General features: G+C 27.3%; 2 protein-coding genes across 9 annotated transcripts; both read left to right on the top strand.

Annotated features, from left to right (window-relative positions):
• The first annotated feature begins 710 nt into the window (after positions 1–710).
• On the top strand, positions 711–6747 carry LOC113847348. Of its 8 annotated transcripts, XM_027476386.1 has the most exons (11): positions 711–952; positions 1033–1222; positions 1357–1449; positions 1664–1875; positions 2047–2271; positions 4372–4607; positions 4978–5038; positions 5641–5765; positions 5871–5933; positions 6042–6166; positions 6322–6747. In XM_027476386.1, exons 5-11 carry the CDS (start codon positions 2235–2237, stop codon positions 6470–6472), a joined length of 798 nt encoding a protein of 265 aa, XP_027332187.1. In that variant the 5' UTR covers positions 711–952; positions 1033–1222; positions 1357–1449; positions 1664–1875; positions 2047–2234; the 3' UTR covers positions 6473–6747. The 8 variants fall into 8 exon arrangements, with proteins under 8 accessions (XP_027332187.1, XP_027332186.1, XP_027332190.1 ...); XM_027476389.1 differs by lacking the exons at positions 711–952; positions 1033–1222; positions 1357–1449; positions 1664–1875; positions 2047–2271 and adding an exon at positions 3669–3883 and having other exon boundaries at positions 4372–4483; positions 4538–4607; positions 6322–6499; XM_027476385.1 differs by lacking the exons at positions 711–952; positions 1033–1222; positions 1357–1449; positions 1664–1875; positions 2047–2271 and adding an exon at positions 3659–3883 and having other exon boundaries at positions 6322–6716.
• A 6474-nt stretch (positions 6748–13221) lies between these two features.
• LOC113848091 (protein NOI4-like) lies at positions 13222–14053 on the top strand. Its single transcript, XM_027477476.1, has 3 exons — positions 13222–13457; positions 13626–13814; positions 13925–14053. Exons 1-3 carry the CDS (start codon positions 13449–13451, stop codon positions 13949–13951), a joined length of 225 nt encoding a protein of 74 aa, XP_027333277.1. The 5' UTR covers positions 13222–13448; the 3' UTR covers positions 13952–14053.
• The last annotated feature ends 412 nt before the right edge of the window (positions 14054–14465 follow it).

The raw sequence follows: 14465 nt of genomic DNA, 5'->3' as shown, positions 1-14465 counted from the left end.
CAGCTGAAGGGTGTAAAGTGGTTGATTTCATTGTGGCAAAATGGATTGAATGGGATTCTCGCTGATCAAATGGGTCTTGGAAAGACAATCCAAACAATTGGATTTCTCTCACATCTAAAAGGGAAAGGTCTGGAGGGACCATACATGATAATTGCTCCTCTATCAACCCTCTCAAATTGGGTGAATGAGATTTCTAGGTAGATAAGTAAATGATTTGTTAATGATTATTGACAATTGGATTATTGACTATTTAATAACTTGGCAGAGCTATGGTCTTTGTTGAACTTCATTTTACCTGATATTTTCTCATCCCTTGAAGAATTTGAGTCATGGTTAGTATCCGTTGCTTATTGTTTATTTAAGATCATGCTTTTCTTCTTTCCTCGAGTAACCTCTGATGATATGTCAACTCTGAGTTGATTTTGTTAAAAAACTATGCCTGAAAATGTTTGATGTGTTTTATATTGAACAAATGAGAGCTTTTTATATATATATACTTGCATCAATATCACTTAGCGTATTGAAGGGAAACAGTTTGGCTGATTCCATTATATTCAATAAGTTTTGATCAGTTTGATATTGTTTAAGTTAATTTATAATTTTTCTTTCAATCACTACTAGATATTTTCTCAATTTTAATGTCGTTTTCATTAGAATCTGTCTAGTTCTGCCCCTAGCCCCATTTCTGCTCACCTGTATGAATTTTACATAGGCAAAGTCTGCTTTTCTATGAAACCTAGTTGTTGCTTAGGACTTTGTTTTGCTCTTTTCTATATGATCAATGGTTTTTCTGTCATTTGACAATATTGGTTTTGGTTTTATGCTAAAAGAAAAACTGCATGTTTTGTTTTAATTTCTTCTATGCAATTAAACTCCTTGTAGGTTTAATCTGTCAGGAAAGTGTAGTAATGGATCAACTAAAGAAGAACTTGAAGAGAAACGGAGGACACAAGTATGCACACTAAGATTGGTTTTGTGTTACATGTCCATTCTCATATAAACTGAAAGGCTTAATGAATTTATCACATGCAGGTAGTAGCAAAACTTCATGCCATTCTTCGACCCTTTCTTTTGCGAAGAATGAAGTCTGATGTTGAGATTATGTTGCCACGAAAAAAGGAGATTATTATCTATGCAAACATGACTGAGCATCAGAAGAATTTGCAGGATCATTTAGTTAATAAGACATTGGGGAACTTTTTACAAGAAAAATTGTCAATTAGTAAGATTTGCTTCCAACTTTTGCTCTGAAAACAAAAAGTGTACTTGCAGCTCATGTACTTGTACTTCCAGTTATGTGGGTTTTTGTCTATGAAATTGTATTGAACAGATCTGTATTATAATTCTTTGTTGCAGGATGTGCTGCAAGTAAGCTTAATAATTTGGTTATTCAACTTAGAAAGATCTGTAACCATCCAGATCTCTTGGATTCAGCCTTTGATGGTTCATGTGAGTATCGGGAAATAGAGTGGCTTTACTGATTTCATGATGTTGTAAAATATAATTAGGAGATTTGTTCCGTAATTAGGACAGATTTGATCTGTACATTTTTTTATTTCCTTAATTAGAAGACTATTAGTCTGTATAAATGTATTCTGTGCAGGCTCTTAATAATTAAGCAATTCAAATATTATTCAAATAATATTCTGTTCCTTTTCTCAAGTTGGTATCAGAGGTCTCGATCTAGAGGGCTTTGCTTCCACATCTTCTAGGCAGCTTCATTGCTGCGAATCTGCTCACTTTTAGCATCGTCTGCCGCTGTCTGCCACTGACCACTGCGGACCCAACCGGAAAACACACCAGGAGGGGCGCTTCTTCAAGGTCGACCTATCCCCAAAATTTTGCTGCCAATTGCCGGTTCTGTCTCCGGCACGTGTACGTCACGCGCCGCTTCCCAGCCACACATCTTAATACGGCCTTTTAAGTACTGTTAGGAGATTTTAGCTTAAGTAGTTACTGTTCACTAGACTTATGTTTCTGCATTTTATCATTCTTCCAATGTCTCAAGACAAGACAGCCCCTGTCCTAAGTACCAATGATCTACAGGTTATGCAAGGTTCTTATTGCCTTGATGGGCGAAATTATTTACAGTGGACTCAGTTGATTTGCACAACGCTCAAGGGACAAAAGAAGTTGAGTCACGTTGAAGGAGACCCTCCAGTCAAAATGGATCCAAAATATGAAGTTTGGGATGATGAAGACTCTCTGATCATGACCTTGGAAAGACTTATTTTATGAAAAAGGATACTGCAGCGTGTTATGAAATAGCAAGTAAGATCTTTAAAATATTTATAGATTGATATATTGAATAATATAATTTTTATTGGCGTACTGAAAAATATTTATACCATTCCACACGTAAGTTAATTAACAGGAAATTATTACTTAATTCATAGTTTTGAGTTTGAATTCAGATAAATATAATTATATTAAATATTCATTGATTATTATAATAAAAAAGTAAAGTTGACATTTTTTTATTATTAATTTTAATTATCCCATATAAGATATTTAGTGATTTAGTCAGATAAATTAACTCAAAATTAAATAGTCATTAATGTAATATATGTAGATATATGTGATGTGATTTAAACAAAATTTACATTAAAAAAATGAAAATTTATGAAGAAGAAAATTATATAACCACAAATTCATTTATTTAACTTCTTGTCCCTCTCACTGTCAACCAAGTAACGTATGTGTTAAATTCTCATATTTTTTACAAAGTAAATAAATTAAATTAACATTTCTTTAAAACTAACAAATCAAAATATCAAATTTGACTCAAAATAAAAAAAAATTCAAAATTTTCTCTCTTGGTATCCTAATCTTATATTTTATAAAATTATTTAAATTTTATTAAATTTACACTAAATTTATTACTTTTGAGATATAAAATTATCTCATATTAATTCTGTTAAAACTAAAAGACTAAAAATATAATTAAATCTAATATAAAATTGAAAATCTATATGATTATGTTTTGAAATAAAAAGAAACAATTTTAAAATTAGTAAATTAATTTATGACATATACAATAGTAGTATATATTATGAATGAAGATAAAAAAGGAAATAATTTTAATATTTTTTTTAAATATCAACATTTTATTAAAATAAATTTAGAGTTTAAAGATATTTTAACAAGTTACAATTTTGAAAAGAATTAATAATATATGTTAATAATTAATTAATCTAATTCATATAAACAATCGATTTTTTTAAGAACTCGTTGCAAGATACTTAAAAAAATAATATTTAATAAAATAAAATATTTTATTAACATTTAATATATTATTATTAAAAAAATATTATTTTACTAAAGATAAATTATTTATACCGTAAAATATAACATTACAACTCTTCTCTATTTAATATAATTTGTAGTAGCATAAAGAATTTGATTTCAGAATAATAATATTATTTTTGATAAAGTATATTAAATATTAATAAAATATTTAATTAATATTATTTTTTAAAAATTTAATCGTACGTGTAAATTAAATTAATAATATTTTAATATATTTTTTTAATTTTTTTAAAAACTAATAAATTAAAATAATTATACTTATATTTTATCTTTAATAAAATATTGATACTTAAAAAAAATTATAAAAAACAACCTCCATTCAAATAGGTGGAAATTTGGGGCAGAAGGAAGGGGCTGTTTGAAAATTGCTATTTTTTATGCGAAAATAAGAATCGCACGCTTGGACAGCATGAACTTGCATTTTGAAGAAGAATCCCAATTCCCAATTCCTAATTCCCAATTGGAATGAGAAAAAACTGTAAATAGACTCATTGTATGGCTACACTCTCGTCTACTCTCAACTGTTGGATTCCTCACACCACATATTCTTCTTCCTTCACCACTCTCCCTCACAGTTAGTTCATACTTTCCTCACCCGCTTCTGCAATTTTTTATTCAATTCTATTTTATGTATTTCCATTTACTCAAATTAGTTAGAATACATGAAGAGAAAGCTCAATCAGTTTGTTTTAAAAATGTGAAGTTCATTAAATCCTTGTAGATTCAGTTTCAATTACGTACAATAAACTAACCGTGATTGTGTTAATGTGGTTATGTCATGTACTGGATATAATTTCACTGTTATTTTCAATGCTCGTCAGCTGTTACCGCCCAAAACATCCCACTTCATAGTTTGATTCATGCTTCCCTCATTCTTTTGATAAAAATGTTTAATTTATGCACAAGGTAAGTGGGTCTGCACCATCGTTGTTTACGCTTTAAGTCCATCTTGCGTGCTGGGGTGCGTTAGAGATGTTATATAAAACACCATTCACGAACCTTCACTTAATAGCTTAAACTTTTGGGATAATTGGTACATCTGAGTTTTGCTTTTTCTCATAGGGAGTAGATATAGCACATGTTCTTTTGCCAAGAAGACTTTGAACAAATCCGGAAGAGATGAACCAGAAGCATTCAGAGATCTCTCAGATGATAAATTTGTTCAAAATGACAAGTTGGACACTTCTCTTAATCCAATTGCCCACAATTCTAACCCCATACCTTCGAGGAGTGCTGTGCTTCGAGCTTGCACAATAACTTCTGCTCTCATAGCTGCTTTCGGAATAGTGATTCGGCAGGTGCTCTTCCTTTTTGGCATTGCTAGATCAGTTTCCCCATTTGTCACTTTTTCCCAAGTTTGTCGTCTATCTTAATGATATAAATATGATTTTTCATATGAAGCTTAGCTATATTTTATTCAGCCATCATAAAGATATTTTCAGTCCGATCTTCAATTCCTTACACACATTTGTTGGGAGAGGTTAAATTGAGATTGAAAGTTCTAATCTTTAAACTGAGTTATTAGTTGCAGTCAATTTTTAGTTTTCTTCAAGACAAGAGAGTTCTTAAATTTATCACAATTTGATTGAAGATGGTTAGCTGTGGAAGTTCCTATAACATGGGATATCATGTCTATTTTGTGCCTTGTTTTGTTTTTACAACTTGCAGGTGTCTCATGTTGCATCAGTGGAAGGATTACCAATCTTGGACTGCTCTACAGAAGTATCATGTATGTACTTATATTTACTTCTTAGTTTTAGTTTGTGGTTCAGACTTCAATGGATTATCCTTTACCTGAAGGGATTTTTATATAAAAAGATAAAGAACAATTTTTGGACTCTTAATTGCATAAAATAACTGTTCTCGTCAGGGAATGTGCTTTTACCTTAGACCAGTACTGACGTTTGTGAAACGCTGAAATGCGTATGGCAATGTTGGATATTCAAGTGTATCTTGCGTGAGAATTATTAAACCAGGGGGTTTGATCATTTGGATTTTGTTTTATCACAAGGCATGAAAGTACAACCTTCCCTTTATATTTTCATATATTTGGAGCAATGCTACTTGTGTTCGGATCTATTTATTGTGACATTTTCAATTTCATGAATACTGACATGAAACCATATTACCTCAATTCTTCTAATGGAACTTTTAAGGCCTAATATACATTGACTTCCAGAGGATCTATTCATGAATAGGGACTTTTGGTTATGCTTTTTATCAAGTGCCTGAAGTGAATATAAATGTGCGTGTTTCTTGGTAAATGTTTTGTGAATGTGTTATAATGTGTTAAGTATCTTAAGATTTTTCTTTCTTTTCTTTTGGCTTCAGTTGGTTTCGAAATGTGGCATCTTGAGTTGATTGCAGGACTTGTGATATTAATATCACCATGTCGCTATTTACTATTGAAGACATGGACAGATTTTGCTGAGTCTAGTGAAGCAGCCAATGAGCAGGTAACTGAATCAAGCCATGACTCTGGAAATGTACTTTATGATTTTGGCTGTATTGGTACATGGATGCCTTGCTGAACTCTGGAAATATTTTGCTTTCTGAATCAGGTCCTTAGCTCACTTCAACCTTTGGATTATATTGTTGTTGCATTTCTGCCTGGTATTAGTGAGGTTAAAAGAGAGCTACTCTCCTTGGCTTATTTTATCTTTGTTGCTTATTTTTCATCATTTCATTCATTTGCCTGATATGGCATGTTATGTTACCATCTCAAATTTCAGGAATTACTTTTCCGAGGTGCTATTCTTCCACTTTTGGGAATGAACTGGAACAGTGTTGGGGTGGCTGCCTTGATCTTTGGCATTTTGCACCTAGGCAATGGTCGGAAGTATTCCTTTGCCATCTGGTGCGTATCTTTCTCATTTCTTACCCTGCCTCCCTCTTGTTGAGAATTGTATGGTTGATTTTGATGAACCTCCTGGACATCCCCATTTAGGCATTTCCTCTAGATCACATCTATTTTCCATTTATTAAATTAGAATAAGATTCTGTGTGTTCCAGGGCAACCTTCGTTGGTCTTGTTTATGGATATGCTGCAATTTTATCCTCTAGCGTTGTGGTTCCCATGGCTTCCCATGCATTGAACAACCTGATTGGAGGGCTTTTATGGCGGTATACATCAGATACCCCAAAGCGGAAATTAAATGAGTGATCTCCATTCACGGATGCATCCATATCTATCCATTAGTTGTACATATGTGTAACAATTGTGACACACAAATCATACAGAGGCGAATCCAAGTTTGTTTGCAAATGCAGCAACTAATGGCAGCTGTGTTGTCTCCCCCATTTTCTAAGGAAATGTTCAAGTTCTTATATTACAGATTATCCATCTATGCCTCTGTAAATATGCATTTACAATTAAGATTTAAAATGACTAAAATGACATATAAATTAAGTTTAACGGTTGTATTTTATATATATACTAGTAAATATGCCCGTGCGTTGCGCGAGTTTGTTTTATTTTTATTAAATTAATTTATTTTAAAATATAAAATATATAATTTAAATATAAAAATATAATAAAAAAATTATTATATTAAATATAATTACATTGAGGAAGATTATGAAATACTTCCTTATATACAATATTTTTTGTATATCCTATATATTTGTCATCCTCTTCAATAATAAGAATTTTTATTCCTTTTGCTGACGTTACTTTAGACAATACAACATATAATTGACCATGACTAAATACAGGTTTTAACAAATATAATCTAACATAATTTAACGATTGTCTTTGACTTTTGTTTATTGTCATTGCATAACATACCTTTATTGGAAATTGTTTTTTTCTTAAAAGGAGAGGTCACTTGGAGTCACTTGCTGTTAAAATTATCTGCGAAATAAGTATTTTAGCACCAATGTTGCTTCCTGTAATTATTTTTGCTTCAATTATCCACTCTCCTAAACGTATGATAAGGAGTCTTGTTCCATTACACATTCCTAATGCAGGATTGATGTTTCTAAGTAGCATAATTGACATTCCTTCTTTGAGTTGCAAGCAATGGAGAGGAAATCCATTGAAATTTAAAGTATTCAAGAATTCTACGGGATACATAAGCTCTTGCTCAGTTATTTTATCAGTTGCTTTGTAATCTCGTCAGAGCTTCTGTAATACTTTATTGATCCTTCAACCATGTTTATGATATAATTATTAATATCATCAACAATATCATTTAAAGGAGTAAGTATGACCCTCTCTTGAAGATATTTTTCATCCCGCATTTGTTGTTGAAAATTTGGATATGTGCTTTCAAAAATTTGCTTGAGTGAATTCTCCATTGGCTTGAGTAGATATTGGCTTGGAATTTTTATCCACATGAGAATGTCTTCTCCTTCTTTATTAATTGTTGGTATATTTCCATCTTCAACTTGTATGAGTCATTTATTAAATTCATGTGCTAAGGAATTTTCCTTACTTGAAGAGGAGTTGTTGAAAATTCTCATACTTTTGGACAACATATAAATTTTGCAATGATCCCACAAATATGACTTATTAATGCATGTTTTAACTATGTCTTGTCATCGTCCTTTTGGTATTATAGGTAATATTTGTCTAAAGTCTCCTCCAAGAAGTACTGTTTTTCCTCCAAATGGCTTAGACGTATTGTTAGGATATTTATAACTAGCAATGTCTTTGAGGGATCTATCAAGAGCCTCAAAAGTCAATCTATTTATCATTGGTGCTTTATCCCAAACAATGAGATCTGTTTGAATTATTAACTGAGCAAGCTGAATATTTTATTTGATTGAACATGTGCTCTCTTCAAAAAGATCTAATGGTATTTGAAATCTACTGTAAGCTATTCTACCACCCGGAAGCAATAATAATGCAATACCTATAAAATTTTAAAATAAGAATAAATGAGACATAAATAAAATCATGTATATAATAGTTTATGAAAGTATTCGTTAAAATGTAAGAAATATTAATTTTTAATGGATATTTTTATAATTTTTATAACAAACAGAAAATAATTTTGATGATGCTAATACTAAAATTTAGAATTTTTATGTGTGTAATATTAATAAAATAATATTTTTGTTTTATTTTATTTAATAAAAGAATATTTTATAAGTTTTATAGATAATGTATTTTTTTTATTGTAAGTATTAATGAAAAATTTAATTTATATTAATATAATAAAGCGAAAAATTTGATTTGAAATTTTTATATTTGTAAATTTTAAAATTTGAAAAATAAAAATAAAATACTACATGTGTAAGTACAAAAGTTAATAACAAAAATATATAATTAATATGAGAAATATATAATTAATAAAAATATAAAATCAAGTATAAGGAAGTGGTTAAGTACCCGAAGATGCAACAACAAGTACTATTCTTTTCTCACTCCTTAATTTAGAAATGATAGTCTTGTAAAGAAAAGTTTTTCCAGTTCCTCCGTGGCCATACACAAAATAAAGTCCACCTACATTAGCAGAGACCCTCATTAGTAACTTCATTGTATATTTGTCTTTGTTGGTCATTGAGTAATGGGTAACATTTCTTGTGTTCCAATTTCAACTCTTCAAATTATAATCAAGTTCCTCTCTAATCAGTCTATTGTCCATCACTTCTACTGCTGATTTATCGGGTAAAGGCATTCCATTGAAGTTGAAGAGAACTTTTCCATTTCTCATCAATATCTTGTCAATTTCAATCAAACAATAAGTTTGGATCTGTTGTTCTGTGAATTCTAAACCAAAATGATGAAATAACCTTATTTTTTTATAAAGAATATCATTAGATAGTGTTTGCCAATTGTTATCCCATAGTTTCTTAACATTTGTAACATCACCAAAAAGAATAATTGTAACAAATAATTCTCTTAACTGAGAAGGTAAGGCCCAATGACTTGCTTCATTCAATGCAATTCCACTCTTTATTATCATTTAGAAGGCCAAGAGCATAGCATGCTTCTTTGAAAGTTTTATGTGTCACTCCACCAACTGTCTTGATTTCTTCGTAACTTTTTGATCCTTGAACAATATTTAACAAAATTCTTAAGTAATATCTTTCACCAGATGTTGGATGAGTATAATAAATCTTCCAATTGTTTTTCCAGTCTGCCTTTGTTTCCATTTTTTGTTTCTATCATCCCAAACAAATTTTGTAGGAAAGCCAGAATATGTTAGCATGCATGCTTTACAATTTATAGAATTCATTTTTATTCATTCTGTAAACATGGTTTGTTCTATTCCTTCTCTTCATATAATTGTTGGCAAATGTTCTGAATCTTGTAGAGTAACTAAATTTTCTCCTGGTAAATGGAAGATCAATCTCATAACAGTTGGGTTTCTATAATGTATGTCAAAGTTAAAAATTCTCCAACTTACTTCATATGTTGACACATATCTGAAATATGAGCAATAATTATAATATTTATAAATTCATAAAAGTCTGAGTATATAAAAAAGAAAAATATGTTCAATATTATTTAAAAAAAAAAAAAAAGAATACAACACTTAATATCAAAGTCAATATAAAATTTAATTAATAAAATTGACTAAAAATTTATACGTATAACAACTACTATTATTTATTTAGTAATACTTATTTATAAAAATTATATATAATTTTGTACACTTAATAAATATACAATAAGCAATAAATATATAGTTTAATATAATATTATTTAATTATAATTATAGAATATTGTTTAATTATAATTATAGAATATTATTTTTATATATATAAAATATTAGTAATTATTTATTAAATTGTCATTCGTAATAGTTTGTTATTACCATTATTAAGATTATATAAGTATAAATTCTAATAAATTTTCTTTAAATATAGTTCAAAAATAATAAATATGAATCAATTATAATTTTAATTGTTACGTTATGTAAAATATTATAAATAATTTTAATAAATTGTAATCTAATGTAATTTATAGCAAATTTGTTTATGTAATATATTCTATAGTGAATTTAAATATTTTAAATCTTAATAATTATAAATTTATTATAAATACCTAAAAAAATATATAAATTTATGGTATTAGAGAAATTAGCATAAAAAAGAATATATAATGATTTTAACTAAATGGTTAATTAAATTAATTTATTTATAAAATTACATACTTGCTGTCTAAATAAGCTTTGATCTCATCAACTTGTGTTATTTGCATTGAATTGTTTGTATTTTGGACAAAAATATTTTTTTCAAACTACATTTCATGAAAGTAATTTTTTCATAATAATTTTTTATGAAAAATATAATTTAACAATCTATAATAAAAATAATAATCTTATAAGTGCAATTTTTTATTTTGATATTAATTATAAAAAAATAATTCTTGTGACATTACTCAATACTTATTTTTTTTAAGCATTCATTTATTTTTGAACTAATTAAGTATTTTCTATTACAATAAAAGAATATTCTAATATAATATAACTATCAATTCTAATAAAACATTAAAATAAAAGAAACATATGAAAGATAGAATATGTTAAACTAATTAATAAAACAATTTAAATATACAAATTTGTATTTTATTATAAATTTAATTTAACAACATATATTATAAACTAATAATTTTGTAAGTTAATTTTTTTAATTAAAAATATATTTTAGTGTTAGAAGTACATAATAAAATATAGATTATATTAAAATACAATAATAATTTTAATTCATAAATTATGAAAAATATAGATTATATTAAAATACATAATAAAATATATATTAAATTATAAATTATTTTAAACTTATAAATCGGATATAATTTTAAATCATAAATTATAAAAATATTATAATTATTTTTAATAAATGATAATTTAAAGCAATTTATAGTCATTCTTATTAGAAATAATTAGAAATTTGATCTAACAATCTATAATAAAAGCAATTTTTTTATAAATGTATTTTTTTTTAATTCAAACTACATTTCATAAAAGTAATTTTGTCATAAATTTTTTTTATTAAAAATGTAATTTAACAATCTATAATAAAAGTAATAATCTTATAAGTGTAATTTTTTATTTTGACATTATTTATTAAAAAAATAATTTTTGTGACATTACTCAATAATTATTTTTTTTAAAGCATTCATTCATTTTTGAACTAATTGAGTATTTTCTATTACAATAAAAGAATATTTTAATATAATATAACTATCAATTCTAATAAAACATTAAAATAAGAGAAACATATGAAATATAGATTATGTTAAACTAATTAATAAGACAATTCAAATATATAAATTTGTCTTTTAAGATGACAATAGAAAGGATGGTGAGCAAGTTTTTAAAAGTTGTGTAAACAACTAAACATGACTTATATAAATAAAGACTAAGTCATACTTAGAGATATATGAAAAGTCATAAAATTAATAAATAATATAATAAAATTTATCTTTTCATCTGTATAATAGTTAATAATAAAATATAATATATAATAAAATTTCTAATAAATTACTTTTATTATATAAATTTTTTGTTAGAAATTTAAGTTAACAATTTTTTTACTTCAAAGTAAATTTTAGTTTTTGAAATATATATTGAACTACATATTATATTAAACTAATTAAATAGATAATTTAAATATGTAAACTTATCTTTTCATTAGAAATTTGATCTAACAATCTATAATAAAAGTAATTTTTTATAAATGTGTTTTTTTTAATTCAAACTACATTTCATAAAAGTAATTTTTTCATAAATTTTTTATTAAAAATATAATTTAACAATCTACAATAAAAATAATAATCTTATAAGTGTAATTTTTTATTTTGATATTATTTATAAAAAAATAATTTTGTGACATTACTCAACAATTATTATTTTTTAAGTATTCATTCATTTTTGAGCTAATTGAATATTTTCTATTACAATAAAAGAATATTCTAATATAATATAACTATCAATTCTAATAAAACATTAAAATAAGAGAAACATATGAAATATAGATTATGTTAAACTAATTAATAGAACAATTTAAATATACAAATTTATCTTTTATTATAAATTTAATTTAACAAAAAATATTATAAATTAATTATTTTGTAAGTTTAATTTTTTAATTCAAAATATATTTTAGTGTTAGAAGTACATAATAAAATATAGATTATATTAAAATACAATAATAATTTTAATTCGTAAATTATAAAAAATATTATAATTAATTTTAACAACGGTAATTTAAGTTAATTTATAGTATAAATATTTATGTTGCCGTTTGTAACATAATATAACCATGAATACTAATAAAACTAATAAATATTATTTAAATACAATTCAAACATAATAAGTGTGAATAAAATATAATTTTAATTCATAAATTATACGTTTTAAGTTTTAATGTACAGAGTAATAAGTAAGTGGAGTCAATGCGAACGACTTTATATATTTTAAATTTTAATGTGTAGAGTAATAAGTAGATAAAGTTACGTTATAAAATTTAATACACTCAGTAATGGTGTAGTCAATTTTACACACACACACATATATATATATATATATATATATATATATATATATAAGCTATTTCAAAAATTAATCAAAAGTTTTTAATTTTTTTAATCTTTCTTTCGTATTAAAAAAATATTTAATAATTATTTTATATTTAAATTATATTTTTAAATTAAATTAACTAATAAAAAATATAAATATATTCGTGCACTAATATATTTACTAGTTTCTGTTGTAATTGTGTGAAAACCTGTCATGTAATTTATTTACCATAAATAGGTATCTTGGGTTTGTAAATACTTTGTAATGCGGTCACTTGGCTTGCTTGTTTCGTATTTGAATTTGTTAGTCTCCCATATTTGGAATATGGCCTCGTTGGCTTGGGACTCAACATTGGTTTCTGTTAACCTTTGAAGGAATATTCCCCTAAAAATAAAATGGAAAATGAAGAGGCAACCAAATCACCCGCGTTTTGGACGAGTGTGACACGCATGATGGTAAGACCCAACAACTAGCTTGGCTTGCGCCTCGTTTCATTTTCCTCACCCCTTTATAAAATGTTGCAATTCCCAACCTGTTCCTTAATCATTCAATTCATTTCAATATCTTCCCATCCTTCCATTTTTCTATCTCTTCTCCTCTGTTGTCTATTCCTTTTCCCCAGAAATTTGGGTAACCTCCAAATATCACAAAGCTCAAATCTTTATGGCTTCGGTAAGATCATCTTACCATTTCAGATGCAATAATACCGAGATTTTCAATGATTCTTTATGATAATAAGCAAAAGGGTCTTTTTTATTTTCATTTTTGTGAATAATTTATCTGTTTTTATATATATATATATACATACATACATATAAACGATTATATTTGCTTGTGCAGTATGAACAACAAGGAAGGCCACTACCCAAGTTCGGGGAATGGGATGTGAATGATCCTGCTTCAGCTGAAGGATTCACTGTTATATTCAACAAGGCCAGAGATGAGAAAAAAACTGGTGGAGGAGCATCGCAGCGTATTACATCACAGCGAAGAAATGGTTCCCGCAAGGATGACGATAAATCTGGCAAGGTACATGTCAATTGGTGATCTTAATATATTCCTTTTTCAACACAATAATAATAATATTTCTCTACAAAGATGTTGAATAGCTAATACTATGCTTATGTTTTGGGGTGCAGAAAAAGTGGCTTTGCTTTAAACCTTAGACATAAATAAGGTTGTTTTATCTGCTGCTTGGGATGATTATCATGATTCTCCACTTTTCTTCTAAGGCTAATTTGTCGCCAGACCACGGATTAGAGAAAAAGGAAAAAAGAGAGAGAGAGAGAGAGAGAGAAAATAGTTGCAGCCTGAGCCATTATCATTGTAGGTTGTAGTTGTTCACTGTTTTCCTATTGCCACCTAATACATTTCATGGATCTAGCTACTTGTACGCACCGGTCAGAAGTAATATGTAAATAGGTGAATCAATAAACTACCTTTTGCAATTACACAAAGGGGATGTGTTGGTTCTTATTACTTTCATGATATTGATGTGCTCAACATGGCAATTTTTTGTCTATAGTTATTTCAGCTTATGCCATCTTTCAAGAGGCTTCTTCTACTTAAATATGATGATTACGACCGGGATGATTCTTGTTGAATGAAGACAAAGCGAGGCTCTTTACTCCAGCAGCATATTGGTGACCACGTTTGGGTGAAACTGATGATGATATGTAT

The sequence above is a fragment of the Abrus precatorius genome, unplaced genomic scaffold, assembly GCF_003935025.1.
Source record: "Abrus precatorius isolate BTA unplaced genomic scaffold, Abrus_2018 Scaffold8, whole genome shotgun sequence".
Taxonomy (NCBI): Eukaryota; Viridiplantae; Streptophyta; class Magnoliopsida; order Fabales; family Fabaceae; genus Abrus; species Abrus precatorius.
This window is presented reverse-complemented; position numbering and strand designations above follow the sequence as displayed.

Bases quoted from the DNA above. Each gene is read 5' to 3' on its own strand.
- LOC113847348 (XM_027476385.1), top strand. From the start codon at position 3,805: ATGGCTACACTCTCGTCTACTCTCAACTGTTGGATTCCTCACACCACA. The intron at 5,766-5,870 runs GTAACTGAATCA...TTTCTGAATCAG, and splicing joins GTGAAGCAGCCAATGAGCAG to GTCCTTAGCTCACTTCAACC. The intron at 6,167-6,321 runs GTGCGTATCTTT...TGTGTGTTCCAG, and splicing joins AAGTATTCCTTTGCCATCTG to GGCAACCTTCGTTGGTCTTG.
- LOC113848091 (XM_027477476.1), top strand. The intron at 13,815-13,924 runs GTACATGTCAAT...TTTGGGGTGCAG, and splicing joins ATGACGATAAATCTGGCAAG to AAAAAGTGGCTTTGCTTTAA.